The 14,427-nt window shown below is 45.1% G+C and overlaps 2 protein-coding genes across 6 annotated transcripts in view; one reads left to right on the top strand and one right to left on the bottom strand.

Moving 5' to 3' along the window:
• LOC135903876 (uncharacterized) overlaps positions 1-14,427 on the top strand; it is a 367,982-nt gene that overhangs the window by 67,991 nt on the left and 285,564 nt on the right. The window contains exon 3 of one of the 4 annotated variants that reach the window (XM_070535228.1): positions 42-135. The exons of the other annotated variants lie outside the window; for them this stretch is intronic. The gene's annotated coding sequence lies outside the window, so the exon portion shown is untranslated. The remainder of the gene's footprint in view (positions 1-41; positions 136-14,427) is intronic. 4 annotated transcript variants of the gene reach the window in all.
• Positions 1-14,427, bottom strand: part of LOC135903874 (nuclear speckle splicing regulatory protein 1-like) — an 84,857-nt gene that overhangs the window by 56,169 nt on the left and 14,261 nt on the right. For both annotated transcript variants that reach the window (XM_065434295.1, XM_065434296.1), the window contains exons 3-5: positions 10,504-10,586; positions 10,247-10,345; positions 1,803-1,907 (exon numbers count right to left, since the gene is read on the bottom strand). In XM_065434295.1, the coding sequence (XP_065290367.1) occupies positions 1,803-1,907; positions 10,247-10,345; positions 10,504-10,586 (287 nt within the window). The remainder of the gene's footprint in view (positions 1-1,802; positions 1,908-10,246; positions 10,346-10,503; positions 10,587-14,427) is intronic.

Genomic DNA, 14,427 nt, shown 5'->3' with positions numbered 1-14,427 from the left:
GTGAAAAGAAGGCTTTAGACTCATTGCAAGTTTTTTTGCAGTGGATTCTGCCCGCGGCGCCACTTCGTGAACAACGTATTGTCGCCTTCGTGAACTGCCGGATACGTCATTTGAATTCTTCGCACTTGTTCCAAGGTAAATACTTTTAAAGGCTCAAATGAATTGTAATATATAAATTCAAGTTATGAGCCAAAGTAGAGAAATTCTGACAGAATACATCCTAAGGTTGTAATACAGCGTCTGTGCCCTCCAGAGTGAAAAGTTCTGCTCAACTGCATGCCCACTCTATTATCGACTGAAGCAATATGCATACTCCACCCCCCCCTCCCCCAAATAAAAAAAATATAAATTCCGACGTTATAAGTGCCAAAAGCACGATATGATTATGAGGCACACCATTGTGACGGACTCCGGAGTAATTTCGACCGCCTGTGGTTCTTTTACCTGAATCCAATGCACGGTACACAGGCGTTTTTGCGTTTCGCCCTCATCGAAATGCGGCCGCTGTAGCCGGGCTTGTATCCCGCGGCCTCGTGCTCAGCAGCGCAACGCCTAAGTCACTGAGCAACCGCGGCAGGCGAAGCATACCCACGTGTGATGTCTGAGGGTATGGAACTCGTGTCAACGTAGTTTTTTTTTCACACTCAGAGCTCCATTGAAATGAAAGCTTGTGCGTAGGAAAAGCGGCTTCAGCTTGATTTAGAGCGACGAAACTTATTCGGTGTCGCCAACTCGCTTGACAATGCGAAAGCTGACCCTAATTGGTGCCCATGGGGAGCGATACAAAAGTACGGAGACGCAACAAAGAAAGAACATGATGTAGAAAAGCACTTATAATTCCACTTAACTATAGCGGAAGACGAAACGGGATTTTGAAGCATAGCGACGCAAGCACAAAACTCAAAGTATAAAAACAAGAAGGTGAGCTGCATGACAACAGCTCGCAGTTTTCCGTTTATGTTTTAATATGCTTCGGTTTAAGTGTAACCGACTCAGTTTACGTCTCCAACGAAGTTTGTTTCGCTTTTGTGTGTAAACCTTGACTTTTGTTTTTGTCTGTGCTTCTGGGGATCAAAAATACAAAAGCAACGATATATATATATATATATATATATATATATATATATATATATATATATATATATATATATGTATAGAGAGAGAGAGAGAGAGAGAAACAGACAGAGAGATAGAGGTGTTGCCTCACCCCTGAGGTAACTGCACTTGTTCTTGCAATGTTTATAATTGATAACTAAAAAAATTATCGTTAGTTTGTTCTTTGTTATAGTGAAACGCCACCACTGACTAACGGAGAGCCGTCTATCTGAACATAACATGCAGCAATCTACATTTACGATGGAATAAAAAATTTGCTCCATAATGCAAATATACGCCTACACAAAACCATATATCAGCCGGCGTAGAATGCAGGCACATACCGTTTCACAACCAGAAGAGTGAAATCGGTAGTCACGTGGATTTTACAGCCGGCGGTTCGAAATACGCTAAGCGGACTATTATGTTAAGTGTTTTGCAGTAGCGTGCGCAAGAAGCAGAGAGCTGCACAATATTAGTGTAATGTTTGCGTCTAAAGCACAACAGCTGACTTGACAAGCAAAATTCGTACATTCAATATTAGTCATTTAGCAATACTGTCATTAAAAAAAGTAAAGACAGTCGCAAACAGTCGCGTAATATTTTCTATGCTGCCTTCCATGCATCGGCGAAAGATGTAAGCATCGCTTCGTGTGCAGTGCTTATGCTTTAGACAGGTGGCAATGACGGGCCAGAATAGCACTCACCTTGACAATCCAGCCGATGAAGAAGTAGCGAGAGAAATAGAGGAAGATGAGGAAGTGAGCCAACGCTGCCTCGTTTTGCGGTTCAAAGAAGTACGTGAATATCATCTGAAATCAGCGGAATAAATATTAGGCTTTTATTCATACTTAGTGCAATGAATATGAAGGTGCTTGCCGTTTTCCAAGTGAGAATGTGCGTAAAGGAAAGGCTGAAGTGAGAGAGATAGAAACAACTTCATCGACCTTTCCATGTTCCATAGACAGAAAAAAAATTTAATAAAGGCAGAGAGCTCAGCCTGAACCTTCTGACCTGCTACTTTTGCACTGGGAAAAGGGAACATCAAAAATAGAGGAAAGAGACTAAAAAGTGTATAGTGTGATGTCTACAGAAAGATGCGATGCGGGCGTGCTGGTAGGTCAACACGGCGGCATTAGCCTCATGTTTAGCCTGGCTCCGTGTTGTGTAAAGATCGTTACATGAGCCGTTGTCTAACTGCTGCAGGTCTTGGGTAAGGTCAGGAACTTAAAACAGTCTTCCGCTAACCATCTGGTGCCAGCCGAGGAAGGTGCTAACTTCTTTCGGGAAAATAGGACTTGTGGTATTGTGAATTTACTTGTGCTAAGAGCTCGCAAGGCAAAAACAAAACAAGGAATTAAAAGGGACTGTTTAGACCGAAAAAGCTAAGCATTAATAGCCATGCAAAGTATTGGACAACTACTCGAAGTAAGGCCCTTCGTTTTATTTGCTGTACAAATTGCACTAAACATTCACTTACCAATGAAATTAACAGGCATGGCGTCATGGGCGCACAGCCAAACGTGCACAGATCTCGCTCGAGGAACCTGAACAATGGCTGTCACAATGCTGGCCTCGGGAAGCGAACGCGCCGTGCTGACACTCGCTTTGACGCGTCTCCGAAACTTGAGGTTAAGCGACCTCCAATGCTATATAGGCGCGTGGGTAGACAGCACACGTGAAACGACCAGCCATCCCGGCTCGCCTAAGTTTTACACCTGTCCGTGACTATACTTCCAAGGTAGACGGCGTACGCACGCGAATGCGCGCAAAATTGCCGCGCCACTGGCCGCTCGAGGTATTTTGCGTGTATTCACGGGATTCTTTCACGATTGGAAAAACACTTATGTAGCGCGTACTGAGCAACAGAAAGCTGTAGCGGGAGTTTTTGGTCTTGTTATACAACTTTCTCATTCACCCTTTTTATCTAATCATATTTTAGAAGTTGATCAATTGATTAAGACGAATTATATAACTAGGCGGAATGCAAAAAGAAATATTCAGAGTATCTTCAAGTGACGGCAAACAACATTACCTTGGTTCTGTCCAGCTACGGAGAATTTGCATATATTTAACTCTTCGTGCATAATAGTTGGGACACCCTGTATATCAGGTAGAAATTAGGATCAGTTGACGAATACTTCAAGATGCGCGAAGGTGAACAGGCAGTGAGGTGTTCTCTCGCAGTGCGTGTAATATGTATTTATTTATTTTCCTATCCTGTGCGCTTGTACATCTCGGACCACAACGTGGCCTCGCGTACGTGTTTGGAACTCAGTATACGTGTGACATGACTTAGTATAGTGCGTGATGCAACTAGTCTTGGTTTTTTTGTCTATGTGTTTGCGTCTGTACCGATGTCATTTACGGTCTTTAGTTAACTAAGCTCTCAATTGCGCGAAGATGAGGCGTTTCCAAATAATTAATTAATTAATCAATCAATAATGTTCATTGATTAAGGTACCCAGGAACAACCTCGAGCGTCTTGGTGCTGGCGCACTCGGCAAATAATAATAATAATAATAATAATAATAATAATAATAATAATAATAATAATAATAATAATAATAATAATAATAATAATAATAATAATAATAATAATAATAATAATAATAATAATAATAAGATTTAATACATTTTCAGCTTTTCTGTTACATGCATCTTTTCCTCTTATATTTTTCTACCTCACATCCCCATGCCTTTGCATCCGTTCTTTAAATCTGCATATTATCTTTTCGTTAGATTATTTGTGCGCCAATATATAGACCTCATGGTTTTTCTTTTGCACATAATCTAAAGGTTGAATTCATTAAGTTACTTTTATTTACTTTCACCCATAGTTCACGTTTTTCTCCGTCTTTATGTTGTGATACTCACCTTGGTTTTGGTTGATTCTAAACTGTACCTTTTTATAATTGTCATTTTCTATATCATGTTTCTTTTCCTGTATTTCTATTTCTATTTATAATTCCCTTTTAACTGTGCGCAAGCGTTCACGCACTAGGGTTGTTTTTGGGCACGTTAAATAAACAATTTATAATAATAATAATAATAATAATAATAATAATAATAATAATAATAATTATTATTATTATTATTATTCCCCTCTGTCACAGCGCTGATAAGAAGCTACCTACGCGAGCGGTACTACTACGTTAACGTAAATGGTCAGTCGTCAGAACTTCATGCGCTTACAAGTGGAGTTCCTTAAGGGTCTGTCCTGGGCCGTCTTGTTTACTCGCTGTTTATTAACGACGTTTCTCGACAGCCATTCAAAGCTCCTCAATTCTGTTATATGCTAAAGACGCGAAACTTCTTAAGGCGGTAAAATATGTTAATCATTGCTCCGATCTTCAGAAGGACATTGCAAATTTTGCGTCATGGTGCGCTGAAAACAAGCTGATCATAAATGCATCAAAAACGAAAGTTGTAAGCTTCACGTGGAAGACTAACAAGACTTTATTTCCCTATAGCTTTAAAGACGCTCTCCTGCCAAGAGCTCAGGGAATGAAGGACCTTGCAGTGCACTTCGATAGCTCTACGAGTTTCTCGCCCCACGCTCAACAGGCGAGGCCACGTGCACTTCGAACGCTCGGCACAGCACGTCGGGCTACGAGGAACTTCAAACAATGTGGGCCATTTGTAGCGTTATATAAAAGCGCATGCCTGCCAATTCTTGAGTACGCCTCCGTGGTTTGGGGCGGCACTTGTAGGTCAAATTGTGAACTTATCGTAAAACGCGAAAAAAAAGTTCACATGTATATTTAAACGTCGATTCTGTCAAGAGCCTTCCATCTCCATAGAGCTAACACGGACACTCATGTTACCCTCACGTGTAGACGCAACAGATCGGATGTTCTTTTCCTTCACACACACACACACAAAAAAAAATACACGGAAATATATGCTGCTCGCACTTGCTTTCTAATGTGCGCTATTAAATTCCGCAGAAAGGCACAAGGAAACAGCGCGCCTTTCGGCCTTCAGATTATTGTGACCCTCTATCTAGAGTGCAGGTGATATATACCGCCCATTCAGAGTGCCTGGATATCTTCATGCCTAATTTTAGTATTTTCCTTAAAGGAGTTGCAGAGGAATTTCAATAACTGAACAAAGCTCTCATATCTGTTGTGTGTTGCATCATTCTGTAATCCTTTTTCCTGTTTCTCCACTATTGCTTTGGGTTTTCTTCGCGAACGCATTTTATGCTCTGTTAAAATCTGTATTCGCGAAATTATTCTTTTATGTGTGCACGCATGTGTATGTGTGTGTGTGAGCTTGCATTGTTCTCCCTGTGCATTCTTCTTGCCGAGTGCGCCAGCACCAATACCCTTGAGGTTGTTCCTGGGCACTTAAATAAACACCTTTGATTGATTGATTGATTGATTGATTGATTGACATTCTCATTACACAAAGAACAAATGAAGTCTGCTATTGGACTTTCTGTCCTTCTGTTGCCTTCAACAGCACAACTTAATCGCCAATCCCTACGGCAACGCCCTGAACTTTGCTTCTCGAATGCTCAAGTTATAGATGTCTCTCCTTCGGACATTTACATTGTGCTTCCCGATAAGTTTCGCCCGTCACTAAGGATAAACTGCCTCTGTGTCAGCCTTGAGGCTGAGCAGTAGCATAACTGTATCCTCTTGCTTTGCTTTCAAGCGTGGTGGTTATGTTGGTTTATATGATTTCTTGTCCACCACCGTTTGGTCACTCGTTACAGACTAAATCAATGCTGATGACCAGGTAGATCAATTTACGGAGTTTGTTTAGAGTAGCATGCGCAAATACAATCCCTAGTGCAGACCTAAACGCTCTAAATGAGCCCACTTGCTCTCCTCTGAACTTATAGCTGCCCTACCATTCCAGGCGGCCAAGGATCATCCGTTCCATTATCTTTCCTACACAGCTGGCCAGCGCTATTGGGCGGTAAGAGGTGAGATCTAATGGTACCTTGAATACTGCAAGATTTATCCAATTTCCATGGCTGGTTTCCGACGTGACCGCTCTTCTATCGACAATGTAGTTGATCTCGTTTCCTATGTCCAGCACGAAAAGTCCCGTAAGCGTTTATCTGCAGCTTTATTCCTAGATGTGAAAGGGGCATACGATAACGTATTACATGAGGCCATTCTCGACGCCCTTGCGACGGTTGGCCTAGGTGGTCGAGTTTTTTTGTGGATTGCAAGCTACCTATCTGCAAGATCATTCTTTGTGTTAACTGACGATGGCCCAACTACGCGACGCTATACCAGCAGGGGCGTTCCTCAAGGCGGTGCTCTCAGCCCGACGCTATTCAATCTCGCTCTTGTTGGACTTGCTGAGTACTTGCCAACTACCATCAAAATTTCAATATACGCTGACGACATCTGTGTCTGGACTTCGGCAGTCACACGTCCTCAGATACGTGCGCGACTTCAAAGAGCGGCCACTTTGACAGCGAACTACTTGTGTAAACAGGGTCTCAGCATATCACCAGAAAAATGCGCACTAGTAGCATTTACTCGCAAACCGATGACGCCTTATATCATCTCAATCAATGGGCGGACTATTTCCTATGTCCGAACCCACAGATTCCTTGGCGTAATAATTGACCGCGACCTCTGTTGGAGCCCGCACGTGGCCTACATGAAACGGCGCCTGACAGCAACTTCCCAGTTGTTTCAATACTTGGCAGGAAAGACGTGGGGGATGTCAGTAGACGCAATGCTTAAACTCTACAGAGCTCTCTTTCTCGGTTTTCTAAGATATAGTCTACCTGTACTGACCAACACCTGCAAGACAAATATTCGTGTTCTGCAGGCAGCACAAGCTCAAGCACTCAGAGTCTGCCTTGGTTTGCCCAGATGCACCTCAACAGAGGCAACTATTGCGATTGCTCGGGACCATCCAATGCGAACTCACATTACGGTGGAAGCCCTGAGAACGCACATCAGACATTTTGCACGTGCCACCTATCACCACCTTGCAGCACTACCTTCGGACAGGCACCAATCATCATTCGCTAAAACTATCATCAAATACAACGACAAACTGCCATCGGGCTTCACCGCTGCATCTAAACCATCGATACCCCCTTGGTGTCTTATCAGCCCTACAGTCCATCTCAGTGTACCAGGAATCGGAAAAAAGTCTGAACTGTCGTCGCCTGTGCTCAAACAACTGTCTCTGCTTCTTCTGCACGAGAGGTACGCGGACAGGGAACACATTTATACCGATGGTTCCACAAACATCCAGTGTTCGTCCGGTGCTGTGGTTGTCCCAGCAAAAGCTATTACCATCAGCTTTAGGACTGACCACCCAACAACATCGACATCTGCTGAACTAGCTGCTCTTCGCGCTGCACTTCGTGTCGTCAATCGGGAGCCACCTCGGCAATGGTCAATCTTCAGCGATTCAAAGGCAGCCCTACAATCTGTACTATCAGCTCTGCATCGCGGGCCATTCGAACAGCTCGTATTCGATATTAGATGCCTACTCCATACATCACAGGAGAAAGGACACCATGTGACGTTTCAGTGGCTGCCAAGTCACTGCGGCGTCACTGGAAATGAAGACGCCGATAATGCCGCTCGGGCAGCTCTTGAAGACGCACAAGAAGAGGCCATACCGCTTTCACGATCCGACGCAGCTAGCAGACTTCGAGTGCTTGCACATGAGATCACGCTATCTCTATGGTGCACACCAAACAGCCAGACCACCCAGAGCAACCGTCAATACCACCTGCCCTCTTTGATGCATCTCTATATGCCAACTGGAGTGCGTCGAAGAGAGGCGACTCTGCTTTATCGCTTATGGCTGGGGGTGGCTTTCACCAAATCTTACTCCTTCCGCATTGGAATAGCCGACAACGATCTCTGTAATGCCTGTCTTTGCGAGGAGACGCTGGAACATGTTCTGTGCGACTGTCCTGACTATAAGGTTCAGCGACAGTCCCTGGCATCTGTTCTAGCGCGCCTTGACAGTAGACCATTGTCGCTCGACACGATTTTCACATGCCGCCGACAGAAGATATCGCAGGTGAAGGCGACAAAGGGACTACTTCGGTTTTTGAAAGAGACGGGATTAGACAAGCGGCTGTGAGAGTGACGTCGCGTACCATGCCAGAATGATGGACTCCAACGGACGATGTGTGTGTGCTGTGATATGTGCTCTCTCTCCCTCTCCCCCTTCCCCATCTTTAATCTCCCCCATCCCTCTCCCATGTGTAGGGTAGCAAACCGGTTAAGCCATACTGGTTAACCTCCCTACCTTTCCTTCTCCACTTTTTCCTTCCTTCCTTCCTATAGCTGCCCTAAAGCATGAAGACGCGCGCACCGAAAACACGGAAGTCATGTACCTAATGAGTGGAGAGAATAATTCCCCTTTTCTAAGCGCTATCTGCAAACGCCGCTATAAGCGGGAACCTGACCCATATACTGCATTCTTGGAAGTATATATCCTGCGCTCCAGCAACTGTGTAGAGTGTTTTCGCCTCTAGACTTCAGCGGAGCAGATGTACATATATTTGCGTTATGTTTTGCTGCCCATTTGTCATCCTTATATGAAGCTTCAGGTTTGAACGCTGGTAGCAGTCAGCAGCACACGACGGTTCCTACATCCAGTGCTGTGTTGTTTGATGAAAAGGTCATCCACCAATGCCTTAAGCGCTTGAACCATCCCTTATCCTGGCGCCCTGATGGCGTCCCCTCCGCAATTCTAAAAGCTTACGGCAATATATTTGCATCAGTATTCACATCTATATTTAATACCTCTTTAAGTACCTTCACTTTTCCTCACATGTGGATAACATTGATTTTATATTTAATTAATGACGTTCGTTCCGCCATTCGGAACTCTTCTTCCTTTCTATATGCCCATGACATGAAGGTTTTAAAGAAAATACGCAATGTTGTTGACTCGCATCCAGAAGTCGGGCTTGCTTTTTTTTTCTGAATGGTGCATATAACTTCACCTCGAATGCAGCTAAGACCAAAAATTTTCACACGCAACACAACAAGCATTTATTTTTCGTATTCCGTAGATCCTGTGCCATTGTGTAAGGTCTGTGACATCAGTGATCTCGACGTGCTTTCTGATACAACCTCACACGCTTCTGCTCACACTAAGCGCGTTGCGATGCGGGGTATGCTCTCTCCGGGCTCAGTTTGCAGACTATCGAGAAATTTCACTCTCCTACAAGTTCCGCAGATTGTGCACAGCAATCTGTCTTCCTCAACTCGAATGCACTTCAGTCCTCGGGAATGGCTGTTCTAGATCCAACGGTGAAATTATAGATCGGCCGGAGAAAAAATTTCTATACATATATCATCATCCTTTTGCTAACACGGATACAGGACCTTGTTCTAGCACGGTTGGGTTATTTTCGTTGCTCTTACTTCGCTGCCGATGTAATCGCACCGACCTCCTGTTCCTTTCCAAACTCCATAATGGTATCCTCACCTGCCCCAAACTCCTCAGTGGTATCATGTTTAGTATTCCGCGAAATGTCACCAGAGAACACTTTTCCATGCTCCTGCCTGTCATTACCAACACTCACCCGTCCATGGAATACTAATTCTTTATAACGCTTATTTTCAAGATCCTGATATTTTCCTAACTAGCCGCAATTGTTCTTTCCCTAGCCTTGCGTTGTTGTCATAGTTTCACACAATGCACAACTGCCCTTCTCCTGTTTTTTATTCTGTATTCGCACTGCACCTTAAATCTACATCTTTATTTTCAAAAGTGCTCTTTTTATTCATTGTTTCTTTACTTATATATCCCCCTGCATTTTCCCTAATTTTTTTATTTTTTCTTCTTTTTATGTATGCGTGCACCAGCACTCAGACCATATTGTTGTTGTTACGGGGCACGGTAAATAAATAAACGCTTTCCTGGTTGACTGATTACATTATTGTTTTCATGAGTGTTGTTATTATGTGAAGGAAATCAGCCGTGCCCATTATACGGTGACTAAATCTCTTGTTTCATCTTAATAAAAAAATAGAGGTAATAAGATCAGGCTTATGTAAAGCCTGGACCGCCTGTCCTGCCCGCTTTTCTCACGTTCTCTTCCGGTAAGCGCTTCCTGCCACGAATACTTGCAGACTGGTACCGTTTGACTGAATGGGCCGTTGTCGTGGTGATGGTGATAACCTTTCACACTCACCTCGGACTGTGCGAAGAAGTATATTGTTATAGATACGCTCAGAAGAATGGTAATGACGGAGGCAAAAACAAAGATGGGAAAAGCCGTGGCCTTGTCTCTCTGCAAAAGAAGAACCACAGCATAATGAGTGTATCGATCAAGGATACGTGTAAGAGGTGAAGACTTGCGTAACCACTGTTACGGTCGGGAGAAGATTATTACACAAGAATGTGGCTCACACAATGCGTAGTGCGACACACAACGACACGCTTGCTCACCTTGTTCGACCATATCAGGGCTCCTGTAGCGAATAAATAAAGCAGGTAAAAAACCAACAGTGTCATCACGCAGAAGCTGTATTCTGAAATGAAACGTACGAAAAAAAAATGTCACGTGATAAAGGAAGACAATATTGACTTGATCGTGTTATGCTCTAATCAAAACGTCCCTACATAGCAGAATACAGAGTGCCATGAAGCGCTTGGTCGAGGACAGGTTCGGGGGTAATCGCCCTCGCAGGAACCACTCACACCTTCCAACACCCACTCTTCAGGGCCACGATTTTGTAGTGATGCCTTCTCGGATGCTATTCCTCTTCGTAATTTTCGCTCTTCGTCAGTAATCAGGCTTTGCGACACTTCGTCCGTGTTTATTAATGGGATCAGCCGGCTTCGAACAGTGGATGAGTAGAGTGGCATATAATGAATTGTAAGGCATTGCATCAAAATCGTCGCCCTGATTTCGGCACTACTGGCTCGCTGGATTAACCCTCGAGCAGTTGAACCAAACACCGCACCACTAGCCTAGCGCTTTCTTCTTAGAGATGGGGCGACTATTAACCCAGTCGGGCCAAGAAGAAGGGAATTCCCTCGGACGTCATTATAAAACTACGATATTAACATGTTGTGGCTTTATGCTTTGTTCCATCCACACTTACTAATGATAGAGAAATTTACTTAAATAACAAACTTTTCATATGTAGCATTCAGAAGAATGAAGTATCATGTTGACTGCCATTTGTGCGCTTATTTTGTCAGCGTTTTTCACGTCACCGCAAGTGACGTGCGTAAATTGTTGGCGCACGATTCTGCTTAAAGAGCGAAACAGCAACGGCTACAGCTGTACGCATCGTGCGAGATGGCCCGTGGTCAGTGCGGCTAAAGGTTCCTCATGACGCTACAAGGACGCAGCGGACCTTACCGAGTGGACAGATGTATTAATTGCGATTGTGGACGTTTCATTCGCATCGACGTCTTCTCGTTGACGTGGGTGGCACAATGCTCTCTGGATGATTGAAACGAAGATTTCTTTCTCAAGCGAAGAAACGATGGACAGTGACGTTGTTAATAGCCATGATGTCACGTCGTTGTTTAGTAGCACTATAATATTATTCACTCGCCATTGTGACTAAGCGGATATGTGATATTCTGCTGCTGAATACGACGCCACAGTTCCATTCGTTCCCACGGCGGCCGCATTCCTATTGACACGTGTAGAAAGTGTTGGCTGCATGCTAAATAACCATAGCTGGTCGAAATTGATCAGTATTCCTCTACAGCGGCGTATCTGTCTCTTGATCGTTAAACTGTGATATTGTTTTCCGTCGTAAGGCTATAAACCTCACGCCAAGTTATCGAAACCGATCACATCATGGAAAACGTAACTGGACCCGTTAGCAACATTTCCGTGGCTTTCTTCTCGCAGAGGGCAAATCGTTGTTTCATTTTTAGTAATTTTTTGTTGCGCAGCGTTGTTTGCCTCTTTTGAGGCGCTCTGCAGTTCTTACGTAGGCAGGTATTCCCTGTCTTGCCTCCTTCCTGACCTGTTCAATAGAAATAAATTGATAGCCGACGGTGGGGATCGAGCGTCTGACTTCCAGCACAGTAGCCGGTGCTCTACCCATCAGACCAAAACATTTTCTTTTCTTTATTAAGTTAGGTCACGACCGCACGCATACTTCTATCGCGCAAGAGGTGACTGCGCCTTTCAGACGTTCGGCACGTTCGTCGCGTGCCAGCTTTCGCATACTTCCCTCGTGGCAGCGCGCACTTCTAGACGCTTTGTTATGGTGTTTTTAACTAGTCGAGCTCGAGTGGCCGCCGAAATTCTGGAGCCTGTTTACGAATTTTACCCCTCCGAATCTGCCAGCGGAGAGGAAATATTCTCCGCGGTGGATCATACCGGAAGTCTGTGCGCGCATGTCACACAAAGCGACTCCGGCTGTGTACGTTCCCATGGCAAAGAAAGTCGCCGCCCCACAGTGGACGGCAGTGACGTGTGCTTCTCGTTCTATTTCTGCCCGAATCCGTGCCTCGGCAGTGGAGCAAGTGAGAGTGATCCGGAATGAAGCGAGTTCATCCAAAAATACTAGTGGAAAGCGCGAACCGGCTCCAGATCGACCAGTGAAATACGGATTCGCAGCCGCGGAGCCTGAAATCCTGCTCCAGATCGACCAGATCGGCCAGTAAAGAGAGAGAGAGAGACGAAGAGGGAAAGGTAAGGAATTGACCAAGGAGGTGCCCGGTTAGCTACCCTACACATAGGAAGGGGGAGACCAGCGAAAAACACCATTAGACTGTCCTAGACTGTACTACCTTCGGGAGTGGCCTACATACGCCCAGTATTTTCGTCCCTGCAGATAAAGCTATGGAAAAGCTGTGTGACATTGCCGCGCCTTTATGACTGACCCAAGTTGAACAGGTTTGAACGTTTTATCCCAGGAGTGCAAATGTCAGCGTCATTTTACGACTAACGATCATATAATGCTAGTCCCAATTAGCACACAATCTGTAAGTCGCATCGGAAGGTCGCAGTGGAAATTCTGCCGTCACCGTCACATGCACGATCGTCGTCACCGCCGTCTTGCTGCTCTCGTCACACACAGGCCCCCGTCAGATACATATCACACCCGAATCACACAAGCACGGTGGTCTAGCTGATAGGCTTTGCGTAATCCCAATAGATGCTGGGCCAAGCTAACTACCAGCAAAAAGCTTCGCATAACATACATTCTACTTTGTTATCACTTTACCTCCCCTTCCCTCTCTCCCCAGCGTAGGGTAGCAAACCGGACCTTCCCCTCTGGTTAACCTCCCTGCCTTTCCTCTTTCCTGTGTCTCTCTCTATCTACTATGCGTGGGAACTGCCTATTTTCCCCCTCTCTTTCATTTTTTTGTACTGCACGGGCGTCATTAGTAAAGTGTGCTGTTGTTTTTGACTATGTATATTCGTGTATGTATGGTCTTTGTAACCGACTTTTTATTTGCGAGCAGCGCCACCATTCATGTTTTTCCGTCTTCCTCTTCTGGCAAGTTATTCAAAATCGGGGACTCAGATATTGTGAGGCAAGGGTGCTTATACGAAAGCCATGGCTAAACTCGTTAGAGCTGTCCCGTACCGGCCCGCGCGGAAATCTTTTTGGAGCTATTTTGTTCCCCTGTGAAACAATGGGGCTCTAAGGTTCGCCAGATGCGCACAGTTTCGTTAATGAAGCCGCTTGGAGATAAGCGCGCCAGGGCACACCGCAACGCGAAACAGATTACGGAATTGAGTCCGTTTCGTCAGCGGTGCCGGGAAGGATGGGGAAAGGACGGGAGAAGTGGGATTGAGAGTGCGTCGGTTGTGAATTCCATTTAGCTCCTGCCAGACATGATTGCCCAGGGACGAACTAGTCCGTGCTCCTCAGCCGTCATTTCAATACCTCCCGCCGAATGCGCATGATCTCGCGGTTAATGGCGCACAGCCCCGGCCGCTTGGGCTTTGTTCGAGACCGAAGCACGGGAACTTGCGCTATTTTATTTTTAACATTCGATGGTGTCAGGAAAGAATGCCTTTCCGGGAAACTTGCGTTTATACGTGCTATCATTTGGGAACTAACGCAGGAATAGTCTTGGATTTTGCAATTGCCCGGCGACGAGTGTTCCTATAGTGGTGGCTTTCAACATTTTTACCGCGAACCTGCATACCTCCGCACGCCAGTGCATTTGTCGTGTCCGTGGGCAAAAATTCAACCAATCACAGTCGGAGGCGCGCTCCGCGTTCGCCGCTAGATTCCTTACAGGCCCACCAGATGGCGCTCGCCTCCGCGCATGCGTGGGAGCAGCGGCGCCGGCCGTGCAAGGGAAAGTACAAAAATGAACCAGAAAGTTCGTCTTCGCGCATAGCATTCGACGAAAGCGTTTTCCAGTAAGGATTATGGTTGT

The sequence above is a fragment of the Dermacentor albipictus genome, chromosome 3, assembly GCF_038994185.2.
Source record: "Dermacentor albipictus isolate Rhodes 1998 colony chromosome 3, USDA_Dalb.pri_finalv2, whole genome shotgun sequence".
Lineage (NCBI taxonomy): Eukaryota > Metazoa > Arthropoda > Arachnida > Ixodida > Ixodidae > Dermacentor > Dermacentor albipictus.
The sequence above is the reverse complement of the archived record's forward strand: the minus strand, read 5'-3'. Positions and strand labels throughout refer to the sequence as shown.